Raw genomic sequence first — 23,210 nt, 5'->3', positions numbered from 1 at the left:
GGCCAGGATCTCAAAATCCTCCCCCAGGTTAACTTGCACTGTATTTCAAAGACTATATTTGGAGCGTACAGCCAAATTCTTATTGCCTGAAAGTTCTTCTGGGTGGAAACAAATACACACAGTCTGCTTGTTTTATTTGTTAAAAGGGTCGTCATCTATAGATAATTTGTTTTAAATTACAAAAAAATATGGTTAATGTTTTACATAAAAGATTTACATAAATGTTTTTGCCTGAAGAAGACCCAGCAGGGTCGAAACGTTGCCTTTTGTGCATTAAATATATGGGAGTCAAAAGCAGTGTTGCGGACATTATATATTTTTTCGAATGTTTTACATCTCTAACATTATTGGGAATTGCCAACTTAAACCTGTGCCAGTGTCATGCTTCAAACAATATATTGGGTATTTCTGACAGCTTCTCCATTTCTGTTTGTTTTATCTCATGTTCCTGGTGCCCCCTAGTGGCAAAGCTCCTGAGCTGATCAGTGTTGGATTCGGCATATGAGGAATATTACTGAGTGTGTGTTAAAACTGTCATTTTTTTTTTTTGTTATTTTTTTTTATTTTATTAAAGACATAATACAAATATACAACTGAAGATAATACAAAAGTGAAACAGTACGGTTACAATTATACAAAATAAAATTACAAGATGCACAAAACAAAGACAACAATTAATAAGTAAAAATAAAAGAGAAAAGAAAAACAGGAAAAGGAAAAAGACAATTAACAAGGGGAATTAACAAGCACATTATTGTAATGTTTAAGCAATTTTGTAGCTTTTTTGTTATCCAATCTTTTAACAATTTCAAGAAAGGACTCAAGTTCAGCGCTAAATTGTTGTACATTTGGGGTGGCTAAAGCAAATTTTTGCTTGTGTAGTTCAAACTCAGTCATTTAAGGAGAGCAAACGTACTGCATGACACCAGCATGCACAGGAATGTGCTATGTGTTTCTCTCACATAATGTCAGAGTTGATAGAAGAAATAAAAGAAACTGACAAAAACTGTAATTACCAGCAGGGAGCAGGTGTGTTTGCCCTCCCATTGTCTTGAGTTTAATACATTGGGAAACATTAGCGATGAGCTGCAGTGGGGATAGAGAGACCACATCAGGCGGAAATGTGACACTCCGTTGTGGTTTGCAAATAGAGCTGTGCTCTGAGAACAGGGCATTGCCAGTGACCTTGCTTGTTGTGTGATGTTTGTTTACAACCTAGGACAGCCAAAGGAAGGAGATACTGTACTTTAAACAACAGCAGGTGTTCTTGGTTAAAATATAATGTACATTGTTTTTGACAAAAGTGATACATACACCCTGAGCTCGTCATTCTCTGGTACAACACATGCCTCCTGCTACAAACTCCACCCCCCGACATGTTCCACTTCCTGCCTTGTCCTCAGCTTGCACTCCACAGACAGACGTTTATCTGTTGTCTCTGTTAAGTTTCTGTTTTGATAGTGGTAACGTTACTTGGGTGAAGTTCGTAGGCTACAGGTAATAGTACTAGTTAGCAAGTTTGTTGCCTACATTGCCCGGTTGTGTGAATACCTGCGGTGTCTGGTTATACAGTAAGTACATGTAAAGACAGAGAAATATGTCTGTTAAGTGTATTATTGGCATGTTAGGCTAATCTGGAGTGTATAATGTTTAAAATGCTAAAGGTTACTATAGCCATAAAAGAATCTTGAGTTACTATGATGTTTTGGTTAGTAACGAGAATGTATGTAGGCTATCCTGTCTTATCTTGCTTATGAGATTGATATAAGTAAAATGTGTTGAATGATTGTGAATGATCATGTGATTGTTATTTTATGTTATTTATTTATTTTCAACTTTATTCAAGACACAAAGGTCCATAGAGACAACACAGTACAAATATATAAATATAAAACAATACAAAACATTTAAGAATGATGCAGATGAGGCATCATTTACAAAACATATACAGGCTTTGGGTCCAATGTTTCCAAAAGCAAGATGTGTACCTTGTGTCACTCTTAGAGACATCAGCTATGGACACAATAATCATATTCTTAGACCCTGTCAGTCTGCACATGAATCTATACATAAAATTTCTTAAAACAGCGTTAAAAGTGGGCACATTGTTAGACACAAACATTTCACTGGCACTACTCCACCTAGGGATTTGAAGCACAATTCTCAGTGCATCATTATAAGCCTCTTGAAGTTTTTTCATTTTTGACTCACTAAAATTACACCACAGGTGGGCAGTATACAGATATATTGTAATGCCATAATGGTTTATTATAATATAAAGAGCTATTTGTTTCTCTATAATTGATCCTTTGCTGATTACATCTCTGCTTCTGGTTTCTTTTAGGAGAGACAGGAGTCATGTGCTCTGGTAAGTGACATGTTAATAACAGCCGTCTAACTGCCATCCATTGCACACCATGTCCATATTTTCTATGCATGTTTTATAATTCAAATAAAGAACTCTGCATTAGTAAACCTCTAACATGCTTCAAAAAATGTAATGACGGATGGAAGTTTCAGAGTCTGTAAACGTGAATGACACAAAGTGAAGTTGTTTGTTTGTGGGTGCGGTGGAGGTGAGGCTGTGACTTTCCTTTATCATTTGATCTGTGAAACAACTCCTTTGTGCATGGTTTGCAAATAGAGCTGCTGTCAAGTGATAGTCATCATGTGACATGGACAGTGAGATTTACAGTTTCTTTCTGGAGAAATCAAATCAATCAAAAGATATGTGCACAGAGAACAGTGTTGTCTTCATTTACCTCGGTTTTGAGTGACCAATAAGTGACCTGCATAAATTATCTTTAATATGCAGAATAAATTGTTTAATGTTTGTTTACAACCTAGGACAGCCAATACCTTAAACAACAGGTGTCCTGTCTGCTGTCCTGCACTTCTAAGAGACTTACTGGGCATTACAGGCCTTATCCTGTTCTCCTGTTTAAGCTGGATCCTGTTGTGCTGTCATGGCATCACAGTGTGTGTAAAATCTGTCTACAACGGCAATGTCCAGCATGTGGTTTTGGCGCTGAGGCTCAATAAGACACAGTGGAATGAGAACTGCTTTCTCTTAAAACCAACTCAGCTGTAGAAACAAATAACAGGTAAGACCTTGTTTTACCCTTTACACAAATTACTTTTGAGAGAAACAACATTAAATAATTGTTAATAATCACTCAGATTCCATAGACAGAGAAACACACTACCTCCACATTGTCTCCATTATCTCGCCTTGAGCAAGGCACTTAACCCCAAGTTGCTCTGGGGACAATGTGATCCCTTGTAATATAGCTGACATATGTAAGTCACTTTGGTCAAAAAGTGTCTGCTAAATGTAATGTAATGTAATGTCTCCTGTCCTTTCCCATCGTCATACTCACTAACCACTCGCTCTCAGAGCTCTGATGGGCCTGTAGTCACCACCCACTCTCAGAGCTCTGATAGGCCTATATCTGAGGTCACCGCCCACTCTCAGAGCTCTGATAGGCCTATATCTGAGGTCACCGCCCACTCTCAGAGCTCTGATAGGCCTGTATCTGAGGTCACCGCCCACTCTCAGAGCTCTGATAGGCCTGTATCTGAGGTCAGTGCCAGCAGATTCAGGCCTAGTGGAGCTCTCAGCTGTTGGGCATGTCTAACCAGTTAGCCTAGGTGGTTGGCATGCTATGCTTACTCTAACCGGTCTGTGCAGGCCCAGTGCCAAGGCACAGTGCAGCAGGCTGAAGGGTTGTTATTTGGTTTTCCTTCTTGAAATAACAAGGTCAAACGTGTCTGCATCTGTTCACAGATACACACATTTGCATTCAGTCTGTTTCTGGAGAACAACAATGGCAACTGCATCAAAACATAAGAGTAAGAGTATAAGTGAGTATAAGTATAAATATATATATACTTAAAAACTGTAAATACATAGAACATATTTAAACCAATGTTTCATGCAGAAAAAAAACAACCTTTTTTATGAAATATAAGTAAGTATAGTATAAGTATATACTCTTTTGATCCCGTGAGGAAAATTTGCTCTCTGCATTTATCCCAATCCGTGAATTAGTGAAACACACTCAGCACACAGTGAACACACAGTGAGGTGAAGCACACACTAATCCCGACGCAGTGAGCTGCCTGCTACAGCGGCGCTCGGGGAGCAGTGAGGGGTTAGATGCCTTGCTCAAGGGCACTTCAGCAGTTCCTACTGGTCAGGGTTCGAACCGGCAACCCTCCGGTTACAAGTCCGAAGCCCTAACCAGTAGGCCACGGCTGCCCCAGAAAAATCCTAACTCCCTCAATTCCACCACAAGATGGTGTGCACTTAATAGCACCATCCATCACCCATGTTGGTGATGTTTAGGGAGTGTAGTTAAGCACTTCATATCAAGAAACTCTTCAGGAATCACATGTGTGCATCTACAGTATGTGAGTGTGCCTGGGTGCGCGCGTGTGCGTGTGCGTGTGTGTGAGAGAGAGAGAGAGTTTATGTGAGTGTGTGTGTGTGTGGGGGGGGAGTGCATGTGTACATATGACTATGTGTACCAGTGATGTTTAAGCCATTAAAACTAATCTTTCTCATCCACAGAATTCACATTGGTCTCCATCAGCAGAGAGGTGCAGATCCACCCTGGTGATGACATCACACTGCCCTGTCACCTCTCTCCTGAGGCCAGTGCTGTTGCCATGGAGATCAGGTGGTTTAAGGGGACAGACTGCATCTACCTGTATAGGAAACCATATGTGCACGTGCAGACGAGCTTCAAGGGCAGACTGGCCACCAAGACGCTGAAGAAAGGAGACGTGTCTCTGACGATGAAGAAGAGCACATGGGGAGACGCGGGGCAGTACACATGCCAGGTCATCCTGCACTCTAAATAAGACACACTCACTATTCTACTTTCTGTCTTTCTTTCACTACTTTCCTCTCTACTTTTCCCCTTGTCCTCATCTGCGTCCGTGGTATCCATTGCTTTCTCTTGCTCTGGATCGGTCTGTGATCTGAGGCTTCTCTTGGCCTTGTTAGTGGCCTTTGTTCGGGCTTTGCGGTTGGCCATCCTACCACTGCCACCAACTGTCGGGAAGGCTCCTTCCGGGTCCAGTAAACATCTTTGTATTTTATTTTTTAATTACTCTATTTTATATACCGTACCTTTTCAACTACTTTGTAGCTATTGACCTTTTTTTGCTTTTATTTGCTGTTATTCTTTGCTTTTGTTTATTTAAAGCACATTTAAATAGTGCTGTGTATGAAATGTGCCATGTACAGTAAATAAACTAGCCTTGCCTTGCAGGTCATCCATGGAGAAGAGAAGGAGGAACAGACTGTAGCACTGCAGTTTGATGATCAAGGTGTTACTTCTCTTGCTTTCAATGATGGTGCTGAATATTGCAAATCAACAATCCCACTAGAACTATTAACTTCTCTTGCTTTTAACCATGGCGCTGAATATTGCAAATCAACAATCCCACTAGAACTACTAACTTCACAAATCACCGGACTATGTTGTACCTCTGGTCACTTTAATGGAAATGTGAGTTCACACGTCCCAACAGATAAAGTGAACACTGAAAGACTGGTCACATCCCAGTGATTGATTTAGAATTTAGATGTTGAGGCGAAGTTGCCAAGCAGCTAGTCAGTGTTATATAACATACAGTACTACGCATTGTCCTTGTTAACAACTGCTTCACTTTCAGGTTTGAAAATGTTATGCTCTGCCAGACCAATTATTACAACGTAGCATTAGCTTTTATGTAATGTGGGTTAAATAATGGGTTGAAATGTGTGTGTGTATGTGTGTGTGTGGGGGGGGGGTTCACATGTATACGTCATACAGGCTGGTCATTAGGGGTCTCATGACAGTTGGAATCACAAAAGTGGAAGCAAAACAACTTGCTTATTACTCATCAATTTCATCCAGTATTGGACATTGACACATTTGAAGCAGAAGGTGTTGTGTGCATCCATAACATTAGTTGTGCTGCAGTTTTGTCATTGTCAACAGGGTCACATGACTGAATCTTGTCAGAACAATTATTGCACCTGTCAACTTTGTCTCTGGTTCTAATATTTATTCTGAATTGTGGACACAAATAAAGAAGTAAGGGACCGTTCGTTATTTATAAACGGGGTCACCGGAGGAAAATAGGGGAGGGTCATGTCTTTTTATTCTTTGTTGAGGGGAGGGTCACCTAATTTTTTTTTGTCTAGGAGGGGGGGTCACCCATCTTTTGTATTAATGAAAACAGCAAAAAATCAAAGTGGCTTGTTTGATTGTTGATTTCTGTCGCCATATAATGTTCTCTTTCGTTCCATTGCTCTGTCAACATTGAACAATGAAAATAAGGGAGATTTCTCATGCAAAATACGGAAAACATCCGTCCCCATTAATGTTGGAAGGGTTGGAGCAACAAAGTAGCCTACTTTATTCACGCTTAACAGCCTATATCCATTTGGTCAACTTTATCCAGCCCTAAAAAAGCTAACTTTGGTTTACTTGTAGTTTACGGTGTAGCCTAGCCTAACTTTAAACAGTGTGCATGCTTATAAAGCATACTTGTGCTTCATTCATCCACACATCCAGCTCCTAACGTTTTGACAAGCATTTCTACCAATTGACCTTGTTCCTGCCCATCTCTAGCTTTGCTGTCTCCATCCTTTCTGTTTTTGTTGTTTGCAAAAAAATATATAGTAGGCCCTATTTATTGGTAACCAGCAACAAGTGCAATTTGTCGCTGTCATTCTCTCTCCTGCCAACAAAAATGTGTTACGTTCCAAGTAGCAGTGCGTAATTCTGCTTCATAAAGCAGAATACAGAATACAAATACATTGGTCATATAAATAGCCAGTTTATGGTCTACAATTGACACTTGTCTGAGAAATTGAGTTTTGGATAATGTTCAGCTTCGGCAGCTTTACAATGACTGAGGAAGCCTAGAGACGAGTCCATAGCAACAAGTTCATGTGTTGAATTTGTTATTACCCAGTGTGCTTTGTTGAATGGTCTCAATGTTTTATTGTTTTATTTCATGTGAATACTTACTAGAGGAGTAAATTATTTCAAGTAGGCTAATGCAGTTGCAGGAAGTGTGCATTTAGTTTCCATGCTTATTGTGTTTCCACAACAATGTTAGTGAGTAAATCTACTGAAATGGCCACCATCTTGGTGAAGTGTGATGTGTAAGATCAGAAAGCAGAGGGTGAGTTTAGAACTATTGCTAAAGTCGATGTGTTTTCATAGCGCTCTATAGCGTGGGCGGAAGGTATTGACGACTGGCCGGGGAGGGTCATGTCCTTTTTGAAAAGACTGCTGGAGGGTCGTTGAAATTGTTCTTGCAGGCAGGGGAGGGTCATGCAGCTTTTGATTGAAGCACTCAAAATCCCTCCGGTGACCCCGTTTATAAATAACGAACGGTCCCTAAAATGTGTTGAATGATTGTGAATGATCATGTGATTGTATTTCTAATGCCACAATGATTTACTATAGTATAAAGAGCTGTGTGTTCCTCTGTAATTAATATTTTACTGATTACATCTCTGCTTCTGGTTTCTTTTTAGGAGAGACAGGAGTCATATGCCCTGGTAAGTGACAGGTTAATAACAGCAGTCTAACTGCCATCCATTGCACACCATGTCCATATTTTCTATACATGTTTTATAATTATGTCAAATAAAGAACTCCTAAAATGATGAGGACGGATGGAAGTTTCGGAGTAAGTAAACACGAATGACACAAAGTTGACACATATTGACACAGGTTGTTTCTTTGTAAACATAATACAATCTTGGATAAAACAGACTTTGGCTGCCAGCTTGGCAGCGCTGCCTCCTGGTGGTGAAAATGTGCACTCCTCCCGCCCAGGCCTATTAGTTCCATTGTCACTAAAAAGGAATCTTTACATTTATTTACACATTTAATTTCACACCGACCGATAAATCACATCTCAATACTGGTTGCGGGTGATTGCCGTGTTCAAATTTGTTTCTTTGCCAGAGGCCTTGACATCCCGCCATCACTTGTCAATGAAATAATGGGACAGCCGGCTGCATGGAGGCTATATCTAGCCGGTTCCAAAAATCTTGTAAATATGACTGACACAAAGTGAAGCTCACACACACACATACACACACACACACATACACACACACACACACACACACACACACACACACACACAAAGTATTATATGGGACCTTTCAACAACATCAGAATCAGGGGACGAGAAATGTAACATGGAACCAACATGTGAAAATAATGTTTTAGTTACCATTTTGCTGGGGTGATGAGGTCCCACTAAACAAAATGAAGTCCTGGCGACGTCCCCTAAAGGTCCCCTGGCGAACGTCACCTCCTCGACATTGTGTAGGGTTCCCTTTACGTCCCGCGGACCTCTGTTCGGGAGGTCTAAAAGACGTCCACGAGACTTTGAGAGGACGTCCTGTAATGGTCACCACGACGTTATGCGCGCAACGTTTATATTTCCGCGATATGGTAAGAAAAAAAAAATCATGAAGCGCGATATGGTATGGTATTACATCCTGTAAGTCTCAGTTGCTAGGAGAGAGGTAGACGGAACATGAACACGCATTAATGACTTGTTCTACAGCTAGCCTACACAATCAACTTCACTCACCTCATATTTTCACGCATGTATGAAATCACGTCCACCGAATGCATTACACTACTGAAGAGTAGACATGGAAATTTATACCGGGCTACTTTCACATCTACGGTGTCATTTTCTTAATAAACTAATACGACGTTTTAATGGGCATATCCCGTAGCATATTGTTCAAAACATTATCAGAGTAGGCCTAGGCTATAAGATAAATTGTTCAAACCATATTGTTTCAAAATATTAAAAACTAATAATAGCCAAAAATACTAAATGAATCGCAATGCATGCTGGGAAGCAAAACTCAACATGAAATAAAGTAGGCTACATGAAACATAACTAGAATGCATTGACGTTATATCCACTCGTTTTCTTGGACCTGTGATCAAACAGGGACAGCCTATAAATGTAAGCCTATCTTCCTGGAACATTGCAGATAAAGAAAAATATATCCCCAGACAGCAAAATATATTTGGGCCAGATTTGGTCCAGATCTGCATTAGCATTTGGCGCAGATCCACTAAACGGACCTGCCCCGGGGTCATTTCTTCCAACGGGCCAATACCGGAACAGGTTGGAATTACGGATCAGAGACAGATCTGGCCCAGTACAGTTAATATTGCCATGGCATTTGGTGCGGATCTGGCCCAGACTCATATTCTACATCTGGGGCTCATCTGGCCCTGGTCTGTGATTCATATTTAAGCTATCAGAGAATTAAGACCCACACAATTTGTAATTTTCAAAATAGTTTTTTATTTTAAAAAGGCAAAAGAGAACACTGTGTCCGCTAGCCTAAGCTTAGGCCTAGGCCTACAACATAACACAAACCAATATGTAAAATATAAGGCTTATTTTGATAAACAAACTCCGCTAAACGCACTGAAAGAAAATGTCATGTTAACATAGTCCGTTGCATCTAACCGGCTGATGTCCCGATGATGATGACGACGGCGCTCAGCTGTGTCGGAGGAAGATTACTGGCAGTCTGGGGAGCACTGAAAGCACAGAACAGTTGGGCGATCCTGCAGATCAGCAGGTCGGTGGACTTTGACAGCGACAGTTTGTTGTTTCGTGAGAGTTCTTCGACGTTAGCTAGGCTACTCAATCCAGACTGCAGGGCAGGCTGCTATCACGGCAGCTCGCAGGTCAGCAGCAGTTCCTTGGTCGCGGCAGCGGCAGATCTCTCACAGAGGCTAGTAGCTGTCCTGAGAAATATTTTCGAGGAGACGGTGAATAGCAGTGCCGTTCACGGATGGATGTCAGAGGACCAGGGCAAAAACTAGCCCAATGGACTAACGTTAAAGTTAGGCATCAACCTGCGATTCTTCCTCACTGCTCCTGTGAGACGTACAAAAAGCACACAAAGCAAAGAAACAAAGAGTAAATATTAGATTCAACATCCAAAGATTATTTATTTTATAACAGTATAGTATGCCAACAACGCATTGCATCCCAAACCGGATAAACTGGAGGACAGCGACAATTCTTGTGGATCTTCGATATAAAGCCTAGTGTTTACAGCCAAGTTTTTCCACTCTAAATCCATTTTAAACAGGCTTAAAAAACGCTGGCCGTCTATGCAATACCTGCAGTGCTACTAGCAGCAAGGCTAGCTACAGACAAAGTGGGTAACGTTAGCGCTAATGGCTACGAATTTGCAGCTAACACACAAAGGACACGATATTAAGCGATTTTGGTGAATAATAAGCAAAGCTCACCAATTTAGCCTTAAAGCTCATGTTCACATGGTTGTGGCTGCATGTTTAAAAGAACCTAGACTACAAGCTAACCGTAGCTACTACCCAGCTTGTCTGGCACGTTTCAGGTTGTCAGAATTTCAGAGTAAACTAAGTTTGTAAACTTTCATGTTTAATACAGGCCTAAATATTTAGCAGACTAAAATGACATCAACACCAGTTTACATTTAAAATGATACTTGTATAATGTACTTGCCAATAATCACAAAGACGGTGCAGCCTGTAGTCTTCCACTCTGCATAATCACATAACGCAGAGTTGCAGGTTTATGTGGGGGAAAAGTGTTCCGTTAGTTGTGGCGCGTCAGGTCTGCACAGCTCCTGCGGATCTGGCCCACACCGGCCGGGCGGACTCAATTCAGTTGTGGCGCGTCTGGTCTGCGAAGCTGCCCCGGATAGGCGCCGCACCCGCTGGATGGACTGTCACAGTCAGAAGCTACAGACAAGTCTGGCGCAAAGTTGGTGCAGATCTGCATAGTGAGTGCGACTGCTGCGCGAATCTGCTGATTCAAAAACGGATCTGGCACAGATGTAAATGCTGTCTGGGTCGTTTTCTCTAGGCTATGAATGCTCTTTGTAGCCAACTTTAAGATGAAATAAATAGATTCCAGATGTTTCTATTCTATATCATTGTTTTATTAATAAACAGTAAGGCTCTGGTGAGGCAGAGAGCTTGCTCCTCATCAGAAATCTCATCGGATATGTGCATTCTTTGCTGTTTCCACAAGGAGCTGCTGTAACATCGGGGACAGCTATGCGTGACACTTAAACACGAGCATGCGTCAAATAAATTACAATGACATTTAAACAAGTCATGAAGAAGCAGTATCCTTAATTCTTCTGCAATGTAGAGCTAGATCGTTTTGCTTTACAAATTAAGTAGTCACTTCTGTTGCTAGACAACCCTAAACAAATGGGGGAGAACCGGGACGAATGAAACACTTCTTAATTAAATGTAATTTACAAAGACATCGTAAAACACTGAAAGTTAATATTTTGTCTCTAGCAACCTACATCTATCCTCTGTCAAATACAGTTGCATCTACAGCTCTGAACAAAACCGTTAAAGAGTTATTTAAGGAGAAGTCGAACGTGCGTGAGGGACGAATGAAACATACAGCTTAAATTATGTAAACTTCCCACAATTTCAATATTTGACAACATATCATGAATAGTACTTCAAGTAGGTGTTATTTTAGATAGATTGCTGCTGGGCTATATGTCTTGGTTCATGTCTGTTAACAACTCATTGACGTCATGGCAAAGCGCTTATCTCGCGGTTATGGAAATAGCATGCACTATGCCATTAATATAGCTAGAATAATGCATGTTTCGAATTATATAATGTTTCTATAGTACAAAATGTTATTTCACTCTGTTTTTACGTGGTTAAAGCCACCACACATCCAAATAAGTGTCCTTCATGACCCACAGGCCGTCAGTCTCCATAGGTTAACGTGGCTCCGATTCCATGTGTGAATAAACAAACGTCCCCCCCATGTCCCCGATATAACGTTATTGTCGGGTCCTTAGGAGGTATTTGAAATGACCAAATGCAAATGTCATCCGAGGGACCTGACGTTGACGTCCCCAGAAAGTCCTGCACCGGACATCACGCAATAACCAGACGATAACTTGCTCCGGACGTCAATAAGGTCACCGGAACGTCCGCTAGAGAACATGACGTTCAGGACCAATCGGGGACGTCGTGAATGTCGGCATAAGGTCCGGGGGACGTCCTGTGTTTGTCGGGGTGGGCCTTGAAAATTCCCCACCTCCGAAGAGGGGAATGACGGAAAAAGTTTGTTGGTTTAGTATGTCTCCTTGGATAGAGGCTTTCCAGAGTGCCAATTGGTCTTGGAGTGAATGGGTAGTTTTTTTCCACCAGAGTTCTTTGACACAATGACTTTAACAGCGTTTCATAGCACATGGGCTAAGGCTTATACAATCCATCCCCACTGTAAAGCAGGTTGTTGTTGACACTGTGGGTCTTACAACTTCACATAACCTCACATAACTGTTTCATCCACTGCTGACAAAATATAATACAATCCTGATGTAATCCAAAGTATTCAAAATACTTAACTCACTTTGAGTAATCTATTGGAATATGTTACAAAATACATTTTAGTGCATATATTCAGTAATCTGTAGTGGGAATACATTTTCAAAAGTATCCTTCCCAACACTGCACACACACACACACACATCCAATAATTATTTGTTTTCCAAATGACTATTTGTGTGTTGTATCTTCCTGTTTCTCCAGACTTTCGGAAGATAACTGATAGACACGAGAAGCAAATGGAGGAATCTGTCCGAGCGATTGGTGAGTGGAGGGGAATGAGGAGGGGGTTAGACACAGGGGGACACTACCAAACACCCAAACACATTCAGGGACACTGCAAAATACCCAAACACATTCAGGGACACTGCAAAATACCCAAACACATTCAGGTACATTACCAAACAAAAGTCGTTTCTCACATAATTCTGTGCTGGTGGTAGTCACACGCAGCTCTTCTTTGTCTATTTGTCCAGTGCAAAGATATCACAGTCAGTGTTGTGTTTGGCGTCTATTTGCTCAGTGCAAAGATATCGCAGTCAGTGCTTGTGTTTGGCGTCTATTTGCTCAGTGCAAAGCTATCGCAGTCAGTGGCTGTGTTTGGCATCTATTTGCTCAGTGCAAAGCTATCGCAGTCAGTGCTTGTGTTTGGCATCTATTTGCTCAGTGCAAAGCTATCGCAGTCAGTGCTTCTAAATATAGACCTAGCCTACTCCACATGATATGACTCTTTGCATTTATTTCTTACCGTTTCATAGTTGCTTTTGCTGAGAAACAAATAGTTAGCAACACACGCTGACTTTGAATCAAACGTTCTTTAGAACACAGCTGATCAAATGTCTGCTTTCACTTTTGAATGAAGTTCCATGTATGCAAGAAGTGACGGGATTAATTGCGGAGTGATATGAAAGATGTGACAGCGGTCTGCGGTCCTTGCCAGCGGTCTGTTATACTTAGCAACGGTCTGTTATCGAGAAATATCAGACCACCGAACGTTGGGAAGGCATTCTGCAGCATTATGAAGAGCCGTGTAATAATACAAGATAATGCTGGTACTATTCTGATCAGAGCACCAATAGGAGGTCTCACCCGAGCAGATAGACAGCTATTCAAAATAACAGTAAATCAATTACGTTGAACACATGTAGTACTAGATCAGTCTTTTAATCACATTGTCATACAATATTCTAAACTATTAATGAGGAACTCTGTCATGTCTTTCTATTGTTTACGTGATGACTTGAGACAAATCTTAACAAAACAATCCAACAGTTTCATATTGCTTGAAATTCACAATAAAACCATTTTTTTTGAAAATCCATTAAAATGGAGTATGTCAGTTTAAAAAAAAGGAATTTTTCAATTGTACATGCAGAGGAAGTGAGTAGACAACTGCGTGAGGAGAGGAAGAAGCACGAAGCACAGTTGATCCAGGAGACACAGAAGGCTTACAAACTGGCCCACGGGGCCAAGCTGAACAAGAAGATGGCAAAAGCTCTTGGTAAGTAAGGTCACATCCTTTTGTTGTATTGGAGCAGGGTACCAGCATAGACCCATCACTGACATTGCAGTTACAGTAATATACTGCTTGAAAATCATAATTGATGACCGACTTCACTTCTCTGAGCATGAAGCCTCAATTGCAAAATCATGTCGCTTTACCACAACATTAGGAAGATCACACCTTATATGGCACAAGATTCCACACAACGTCTTGTAGCCTACAGGCCATCGCTATCTTCAAGCTGGACTATTGTGATTCACACTTAGCTGGCCTACCTGCTTTTGTAGTTACAACTGATTCAGAATGCTGCAGCACGCCTGGTCTTCAATCAGCCAAAGGGGACATATGTAAATCTCTCACTTTGGCCTATAGAGCACTGACTGGATCTGCTCTATTCGATGATCAAGATATATATCCACAACCGCCCACTGCAGTCTTCTGATAAGCGTCTGTTGTGTCGGCGACCAGCCATAAAGGCTAGGTCAAAAGAGTATTTTCCTCAGTGGTTCCATGTTGGTGGAATGAGTTGCCCAGTGCTCTCCGTTCCTGTGATAGTTTGGGTCTTTCAAGAGGGGTCTAAAGGCATATACAGTATGTTCAACATGCACTTAGGTCATTAAGCGTTTCTCATCCGTTATGGTTTGTATAGTATAGTATTTATTTATTTACTTTAGGCTATGAATTGACATTGTTGTTTATTATTGCTATTCTCCATATATTGTTACCAACAGTAATTGTTTACTGTTAAATTTAACTTTGGACAATTTTAACTTTGGACTTTGGACAAAAGGGTCTGCTAAATACCATAACCATAAACATGACCATATAAAACAAGACCAAACAATCAGTGATGTCTATGACTTACCACAAGGAGACACTCACAGATTAAAAATGATAAATACTGCTCTCAAAGAAACACACACACCAAAAATAAGCATACTGAGATGTTTGTCTTTTCAAGCATACCAGAGAGCTGAGGGAAGGGGGAAACAGCCGAACAGTAAAGAGATGCTGAGGTGTGACTATGAGGAGGGAAGACGGAGAGAGGCAGAGAGAAAATCGACAAACTCGAAACAACAGGAGGAAGTGGGAGAGACGCAGAGAGAGAATCGACAGGACAACGTAACCAGCCTCTTACGACAGGTGCTCTCTCTGGAAACTGAACTACAGATGAGGAATAGCGAAGTGCAGGAGCTGAGGACCCAACTGCAGGACAAGGAGAGAGGAGACAGACATAATCAAGTGGAGAGACACAAACAGAGGGAGAGGAGAGAACATCTGAATGGTAAGTGTGAGGTCACACACAGGACACGTTAACAGAGTTACACACACAGGAAACACACACATACAGTTACACACACAGTTACACACATACATGGCATCTTAAAAGAGTTACACGAACAGGGCATGTTAACCAGTCTCTCTCTCTCTCTCACACTCACACACACACACACACACACACACACACACACACACACACACACACAGTGCATGCATGGGTACTTATAGACTAACTGGTTGAGTTATGTGGCAAGTGGCATACGTAGGTTTTTACGGCCTCTGTCTGTACACAGCATTATTGTAGCTTATTGTTGAGTAGCTAAGCTTATTGCTGCCTGTTTTACTGACAAAAACATTTTCTAGATGTTGTGGAATATGTTCGCAGTGTTCCTCCTGCAGAGAAAAGATATTCACTAACAATCTGTAGGCTAGTATGTAAACCTGCTAACTTCACCCCTGGAAACACTGAATCACATACAAAGCAAGTCAATGGGAGAGTGCCATAGCAAATATAAATAAATATTAAATAAATATGTAATAGCACATTCAAGACAACCTTAATATCTCTAAGCATTGCCCGTCTTTCAATTTAGGGCCCATTGTTTTTCCAGTCATTAATTGCCTGACCGTAAGTTTTGTTTATGTTTGCAGTGGGAGGAGAGAGTCCTGGTCCAGCCCCCCCAGTGTCTCCTGCTGTGTCTGAGCTGAGGCTGGTGCTGCTGGGGGGGAGCACAGCTGGGAAGAGGGCAGCAGGAAACACCATCCTGGGCACAAACACACTCACGGAGACCCAGCACAGCAAGAGCAGACAGGGGGAGGTGGCTGGGAGACGGGTTACCACTGTAGAAACTCCGGACTGGTTCTGTAGTGGACTCTCTGAGAAGGACATGAGAAAGGACGTGGGGCTTTGTGTCCGTCTGTCTGCCCCAGGACCTCACGCCTTCCTCCTGCTGATGCCAATGAAGCCATCTGAAGGGGAGGAGAGGAGGATGCTGGAGAAAATGGAGGATATTTTTGGGGAGGGCTGTTGGGGACACACACTGATCCTCTTCACCCATGCTGAGGGGCTGAGAGAGAGGAGTGTGGAGGAGTTGCTCCAGACAGGGAGCCAGGAGCTCCAGCAGCTGGTAGAGAAATGTGGCAACAGGTGTCACCTTCTCAACGTTAAGGACAGGCCTGATGATACTAAGATCACACAGCTGCTCGAGAAGATAGAAGAGATGGTGTCAGGAAACAGAGAGAGATTCTACAGCAGTGAGACCTACCAGGAGGCAGAGAGACAGCTCAGAGAGATAGAGAGAAGGATGCAGAAAGAACGAGAGGTGGAGGAGAGGAAAGATAGAGAGGAGAGAGAGAGAAAAGTTGAACTTGATAAAATTGTTCAGAAGTATCTGAAGAAGATGGACAGGGAGATTCAGAAGCATAAAAGACAAATTAGAACGGTACATGATAAAACAACTGAACTAGAGAAAAAAATAAATGAAGCAAATGATGAGAAGCAAAGAGCAATGATGCAGTGTGAATTGCAGAAAGAGATTGCACAGAAGGAGGAGATGGAGACAAATCTGAATCAAATGAAGGAAAAAAAGGAGAAGGAGTTGAGAGAGATGGAGGAGATAAGAGAGAGCTATGAGAGAGAGGCCAGGACTGAAGCAGAGAGAAAGCTCATGAAGATCATCTTCTCTGAACTACAGAGAAACATCAGCTTCAACAAGGAGATGATGGAGGGAGAGCTCAACAGACAGATGGAGGAGAAGAATAGAGGGATTGCGGAGAAGAAGAGAGAGCTAGAGGAGACAAAACAACAGATGGAGGAGAAGAGTCGAGAGTTTGGAATAATTCTTCAGGAACTAAGAGACAAAGGGAAGGCCATTGATGAACTGACACTCAGGCAGTGTGATGGAGACAAACGTATGGAGGTAGCGATACTCCTGCAAGACCGAATAGACAAGGACAGAGAGATAGAGAGAATGAAAGAGATGCTGAATGAGAAAGACAGAGAGATGGAGAGGATGAGACAGATACTGAATGAGAGAGAGAGACAGGAAGAGACTTGAGCAAAATTACTTGACAGAATGACTGCAAGACCAATATTTGGGCAGAAGCCTGCCACATGGCTACCCCCATTGCAAACAAAGGGCATTCTTAACTGCCCAGGGTGCCAGGCCGAACTAATTATCATACAGTGATGATCACCTCTGAAATCTCCTCTGATCACCTCTGAAAATGTACAGTATGTTGTGAATATAACACATTCATGTTTGGTCTTAAATTAATACTTGTAATGTGGGTAATAGTCTGATCATGGTTTCATTACAATGCAATGTACAGTATCTGTGCATAGTTGTGGACTGAGAACTACACTATAGTCTTTGGGAGGGAGATTCGCAGGTATCACACCTACACCACACCCACAGCTCTCAGATAACAAAGGTCCTGTTGATTCGGGGTTTGCTTGGATGAATGATAAAAGAGGAGATGCTTCTCAGCTCGGGCTCTCTTGACTCTTTTCCTTTCTCTGGCCCTCAGCCTCGCTGGCTCTTCTTTCTCTCTCTGTCTGTTTTCTCTCTCCCTCTCTTTCCCTCTCTTTCTATCCTTTATTTTGGGATTGTGTCAATCTTATGATTTGATATACTGTTTTATCTGGTGTATCTGAGATCTGAGAACTTGTTAATTCATTAAGTTTAAGTTTGTGGTATTGGTTAAGCTTCTTTTTGTGACATTGTTGTTATGTTTTACCTACCTGAGTTACTTTTACATTGAATTGAAGTGATATTGGTTACACTTACTGTACCGTTAAGGCCCAATGCCAAATAAATTGTTCACTTAACCACCAGTCGTACATCTCAAACTCCTTGTATGCCATGCCATGTTCTGCCATAGCTGATAAACTTACTTGGTAATTGATTCGATATACAAGTTGTTAATAATATAGCCGCAAGCGGCAATGGCGGGCCCGAGCACCTGCGGGCCGCAACCCGTGACATTTCAGAATCCAACAAAGCACCGACGTGGTGCATTTGTAAAATGTACATATTTGATGTGTGTGCTATTTGTTTTTGCATGTTATTTTCTGGCACATTTACTTGCTTGGCCAGGTGGGGGCGCAATGCAAGGCAGGCCCATTGTGTGTCATCATAATCATAATATAAATTAACCTGAGAAATTTCAGATTATTCATTTAAAGCAAAGAACATTTCTGAAACACTTTTTGGCCATATGGGGGCAGTATATTAAGCATTTGAATTACACATGTGAACATGATCACACTAATGATATCCAATATTTTGCAAAGTTTCAGATCAACCAATATAGGCATTACCAATTTCTGGCACATTTTCCTGCTTGGCCAGGTGGTGGCGCTATGCCAGGCAGGCCCATAGGGTGTCTGGATATCATCATAATTAGAATATCTATTAACCTGAGAAGTTTCAGACCATTCATTCAAAACATAGAGCATTTCTGGCATGTTTCCTGTTTGGCCAGATGGTGGCGCTATGCTAGGCATGTGAATTATATGTGTGAATATCATCACCATAATGATATCCAATATTTTATGAAGTTTCAGATCAATCACTTAAGGCATTGTCCATTTCTGGCACATTTCCTGCTTGGCCAGGTGGTGGCGCTATGCCAGGCAGGCCAATTGGGTGTCTGGATATCATCATAATCATAATATCTATTAACCTGAGAAGTTTCAGACCATTCATTTAATGCACTGTGAGTTTATGACACATTTCCTGTTTATATGGTGAGATATTAAAATCATGACATATTACAACATATCAAAAATCCCTTCACAATTTAACATCAGCGACATCTTGGCATAATGTTTGCCAAATTTCACATGAATCTGACAAACCGTCTAGGAGCAGTATGTTAAAATTGATCATGTGACATCAGTGTAATTGTCATTCTTTCTGTTGCCAGTTGGTGGCGCTATGCCAAACATGCATTATGGGCATGTGAATATCATTATTAACTTCATTATGCATTATGCATTATGGTCTTCAATGACCTGTGAAATATAAAACATTTCAAGCCATGCATGGTGAATTATGACACATTTATTGTTTATGTGGAAGGGTATTAAAATTAATAATTTCGCCATTTCGTCAAATTACAACATATAAAAAAAAAGCTTCACAATTTATAATCAGGAACATCTCGGCGTCATGTATACCAACTTTGACATGAATCGGATCAACCGTCTAGGAGGAGTACGTTAAAATTGATCATGTCCACAACACACACAATCTCAATTACCTCACTTCCTGTGGGCGTGGCTAATGGCATGTTAATACAAAAGTTGTTTGTTTTTGGGTTTTAGATACACCCACCAAATTTGGTGTGTGTATCTAAAACTATATGCCAACCACAAGTCACAGTGACATAAGGGGGCGCTATGGAGTTCCTGGGCAACGCCCGGTGCCAAGGCTTTTCCCCTGTATATTCACGGTACCTCTTGACCTGTATGCCAAATTTCATGCGTTTTCACCGATGGGAAGCACCTCTTTTGTCATCACAATTCATCACATTTTAGTCCACACAAAATCCCAAATACTTCACTTCCTGTTGGGCATGGCTAATGCATTGTAAATACGAAAGTTGTTCATCTTGGGGAGATACACACACACCTACCAAATTTGGTGTGTCTAGCTGAAAGTATGTGCCAACCACTGGATCAATCACCTAAGGGGGCGCTACTGAATCCCTGGGCCACGCCCGGGGCCAAGCCTTTATGCCTGTGTAGCCATTGTGATACCAGATGTGTGTGCCAAATTCCAAGACTTTTCATCCATGCTAACCACCTCAAAAGTAGCAAAAAGGTGAACAAATAATAATAATAATAATAATCCTTTCAAAAACAATAGGGCTTCGCACCTCTCGGTGCGCGAGGCCGGCACCGTCGGTGCTCGGGCCCTAATAATGGAGTCAGATTAAAAACGTGTTTTTTTCTCGTAATAACATTACCAATTAACTCTTCACCCTATTTGTCCATTGTTCATACACGTGAAAAGGTGAGCGGCCAACGCAACTCCTCCTTTGTGAGGAGCGTGCTTTGTGTGTTGATTTGACCTCCTTTCATGACCATCTGAAACAGGTCACAGTGAAGATGAACAGGGAGACAGATGCGTTGAGGGCAGCGGTCAGTAGTTTCAATGACATACACTCTCTGCTGGAGTACATGTACAATAGTGACACACACACTCTCTGCTGGAGTACATGTACAATAGTGACACACACTCTCTGCTGGAGGGACATGTACAATAGTGACACACACTCTGCTGAAAGACATGTACAATAGTGACACACACTCTCTGCTGGAGGGACATGTACAATAGTGACACACACACTCTCTGCTGAAAGACATGTACAATAGTGACACACACACTCTCTGCTGGAGGGACATGTACAATAGTGACACACACTCTCTGCTGGAGGGACATGTACAATAGTGACACACACACTCTGCTGAAAGACATGTACAATAGTGACACACACTCTCTGCTGGAGGGACATGTACAATAGTGACACACACACTCTGCTGAAAGACATGTACAATAGTGACACACACACTCTCTGCTGGAGGGACATGTACAATAGTGACACACACTCTCTGCTGGAGGGACATGTACAATAGTGACACACACACTCTGCTGAAAGACATGTACAATAGTGACACACACTCTCTGCTGGAGGGACATGTACAATAGTGACACACACACTCTCTGCTGGAAGACATGTACAATAGTGACACACACACTCTCTGCTGAAAGACATGTACAATAATGAACGATAAAGCAGAAGATGAGAGAATTGTATGGGTAGATTATTCTTTTGTTCAAACTGAAATCATAACATATTTCAGACATGCAGTGATGAAAGCTTGTTTATTTTCCCTTGACAGTGTCAGCACCTCTGTCTGCATATAACGTACAGTATGTATTGTGCCTGTATATATGTAAGGCAAGGCAAGGTTTCTTTTGATATTCATATTTTCCTTTTTTTACATTTTGTTTTAGTGAAATAGATGGATCCCACGTTAGATAGGATTATAGTCTGTTCATTTCTTGCTGTAATATTGGATAACTGGAATTGATGTTTCAGCATATATTTTAAGATACATGTGCAATGTATTGCTGGTGTTTTATTATGACCGCCGCGCGGCAAAGCGGCGGTCATATAGGTTTAGTCAGATTTATTTATTTATTTATTTATTTTTTCTTTTCTTTTTCACATGGCCAAATTTCCGTCAAGGATTCCCGGGACACTGAAAGACCGGGGTCCACAAAACTTGGTGGGCATGTAACCCCACATGGATAGCATGGAACCATTGTTTTTCGTTTTGATCTGTAGTCCCCCCACTGGACTGGACCCCCCGAAAGGGTATGCGTATGTTTGCCTCCAGGGGTCATGTTAACCCATTCCATATGCACACATGTGCATAAACAGATACACACACACACACATACATTCACAGTCTGTATGCCTGTCCACCATCTTGCCTGTTCATAATTCTGAGAAATTCTTGAATTGTGTGCATGTGTGCGTGTACATGTTTATGTTTATGTGTGTGGGTGTGTGTGTGTGTGTGCGTGCTTGTGTGTGTGCCTGCGTATGTGCCTGTGTGTGTGCATGTGCATGCATGCGTACATATGTCTACTGTGTGAGTATGTGTCATACGTATGATTACTGTGAATGTATGTGTGTGCGCGTCATTTTTACTTTTTTGTGTTTAACTAGGTGGCGCTATACATGAAATGAGTGGTTATGGAATGGGTTGACATGGCCCCTTGAGATCAACATACAGAAAAAAGGTGGTCCTCCTAAACCCTACGGTTCTCGAGATATTCACAGAAAACTGTGTCTGCCCTACCCTCCTTTCGGGGGGTCCAGTCCAGCGGTGGGGCTACAGATCAAAACGATAGTTCCATGCTATCCATGTGGGGCTACATGCCCACCAAGTTTTGTGTACCCCGGTCTTTCAGTGTCACAGGAATCCTTGACGGAAAATTGGCCATACGAAAAAGAAAAAGAAAAAAATCTGACTAAACCTATATGACTGCCGCTTCGCTGCGCGGCGGTCATAATAAATCCAGTTGGATTAAGCTGTGCATGTTACAACTAAACATGGTGAGGCAGCTTTTGGTTGCTACTGTATACGGTTCAGCTCTAGAGCCAACTTTCAGATGACAACAAAAAGGCCCTAAAAGGCCCACATTTTAAATCTAGACTTAGAGGCTTTCTGTTAACTGATCAATTGCACTTCCTGTTACCACTGAGTTCCACATTTTGAATCTGGCTTTTAATTATTCTGCCTCAAGTCTTTTATGTTTTTTTCTGAAATTATTCTATTGTATGTACTTTAGTAAATAAAGGACAGAGAGATAGAGAGAATGAAAAAAATAGTTTAATAAACTATTTTAAACTATTGCCATTTTAGCAATTTATTTTCCATTACTTTTGCTTTTGTTTATGTAAATCACATTGAAATTCCCCTGTGTATGAAATGCATATGACAAAAATGTACATTACGTATATACAGACAATATACTAAGAGGTGAAGATGAGAATGGTGTCAGTGAACTGCTGTCAAAACCTTAAAGGAACATGCAAATACTTTGGTAAATTAGGTTACTTGCTACCAAAAGTGTTATATAAGAGGATACATACCGTTCTCTGCAGAGTGTCTTCTCTTGCATGTGTGTGCAATAACCCAGTCTGACACTGTTAGTCAAGTTTAGCAGAATTTCTTGGTGGTGGGTTCCAGTTAGCCTATTGCTCCCTTTTAGGGAGTCATTGTCCATCAGGCTTGATGTCCCATATAATAATGCCACATTATCCATCAGGCTTGATGACCCATATAATAATGCCACATTATCCATCAGGCTTGATGTCCCATATAATAATGCCACATTATCCATCAGGCTTGATGTCCCATATAATAATGCCACATTATCCATCAGGCTTGATGTCCCATATAATAATGCCAC

The 23,210-nt window shown here is 41.4% G+C and overlaps 1 protein-coding gene and 2 long non-coding RNA genes across 15 annotated transcripts in view; 1 reads left to right on the top strand and 2 right to left on the bottom strand.

The window, feature by feature from the left end:
• The window catches only part of LOC121690142 (histone-lysine N-methyltransferase, H3 lysine-79 specific-like), a 33,827-nt gene extending 15,778 nt beyond the window's left edge, over positions 1 to 18,049 (top strand). Inside the window, exons 1-11 of one of the 13 annotated variants that reach the window (XM_042070606.1) lie at positions 1,279 to 1,497; positions 2,345 to 2,368; positions 2,872 to 3,104; positions 3,788 to 3,864; positions 4,574 to 4,845; positions 5,280 to 5,337; positions 7,547 to 7,570; positions 12,633 to 12,692; positions 13,804 to 13,929; positions 14,894 to 15,217; positions 15,865 to 18,049. In XM_042070606.1, the coding sequence (XP_041926540.1) occupies positions 3,828 to 3,864; positions 4,574 to 4,845; positions 5,280 to 5,337; positions 7,547 to 7,570; positions 12,633 to 12,692; positions 13,804 to 13,929; positions 14,894 to 15,217; positions 15,865 to 17,270 (2,307 nt within the window). In that variant the 5' untranslated portion in view covers positions 1,279 to 1,497; positions 2,345 to 2,368; positions 2,872 to 3,104; positions 3,788 to 3,827 and the 3' untranslated portion in view covers positions 17,271 to 18,049. The other 12 variants (XM_042070596.1, XM_042070602.1, XM_042070570.1 and 9 more) reach the window with 12 other exon arrangements.
• Positions 9,341 to 10,315, bottom strand: LOC121691981. Its single transcript, XR_006025217.1, has 2 exons — positions 10,194 to 10,315; positions 9,341 to 9,945 (listed from the first exon to the last, which is right to left on the bottom strand). It is a non-coding gene; the product is annotated as an uncharacterized LOC121691981 (long non-coding RNA).
• Positions 17,596 to 20,468, bottom strand: LOC121691823. The gene is made up of 3 exons (XR_006025201.1): positions 20,385 to 20,468; positions 19,843 to 19,850; positions 17,596 to 17,667 (listed from the first exon to the last, which is right to left on the bottom strand). It is a non-coding gene; the product is annotated as an uncharacterized LOC121691823 (long non-coding RNA).
• Positions 20,469 to 23,210: the final 2,742 nt, after the last annotated feature.

Source organism: Alosa sapidissima, chromosome 2 (assembly GCF_018492685.1).
Source record: "Alosa sapidissima isolate fAloSap1 chromosome 2, fAloSap1.pri, whole genome shotgun sequence".
Classification (NCBI taxonomy): Eukaryota; Metazoa; Chordata; class Actinopteri; order Clupeiformes; family Clupeidae; genus Alosa; species Alosa sapidissima.
Note: the sequence above shows the minus strand (reverse complement) of the source record. Positions and strands in the feature narration are given on the sequence as shown.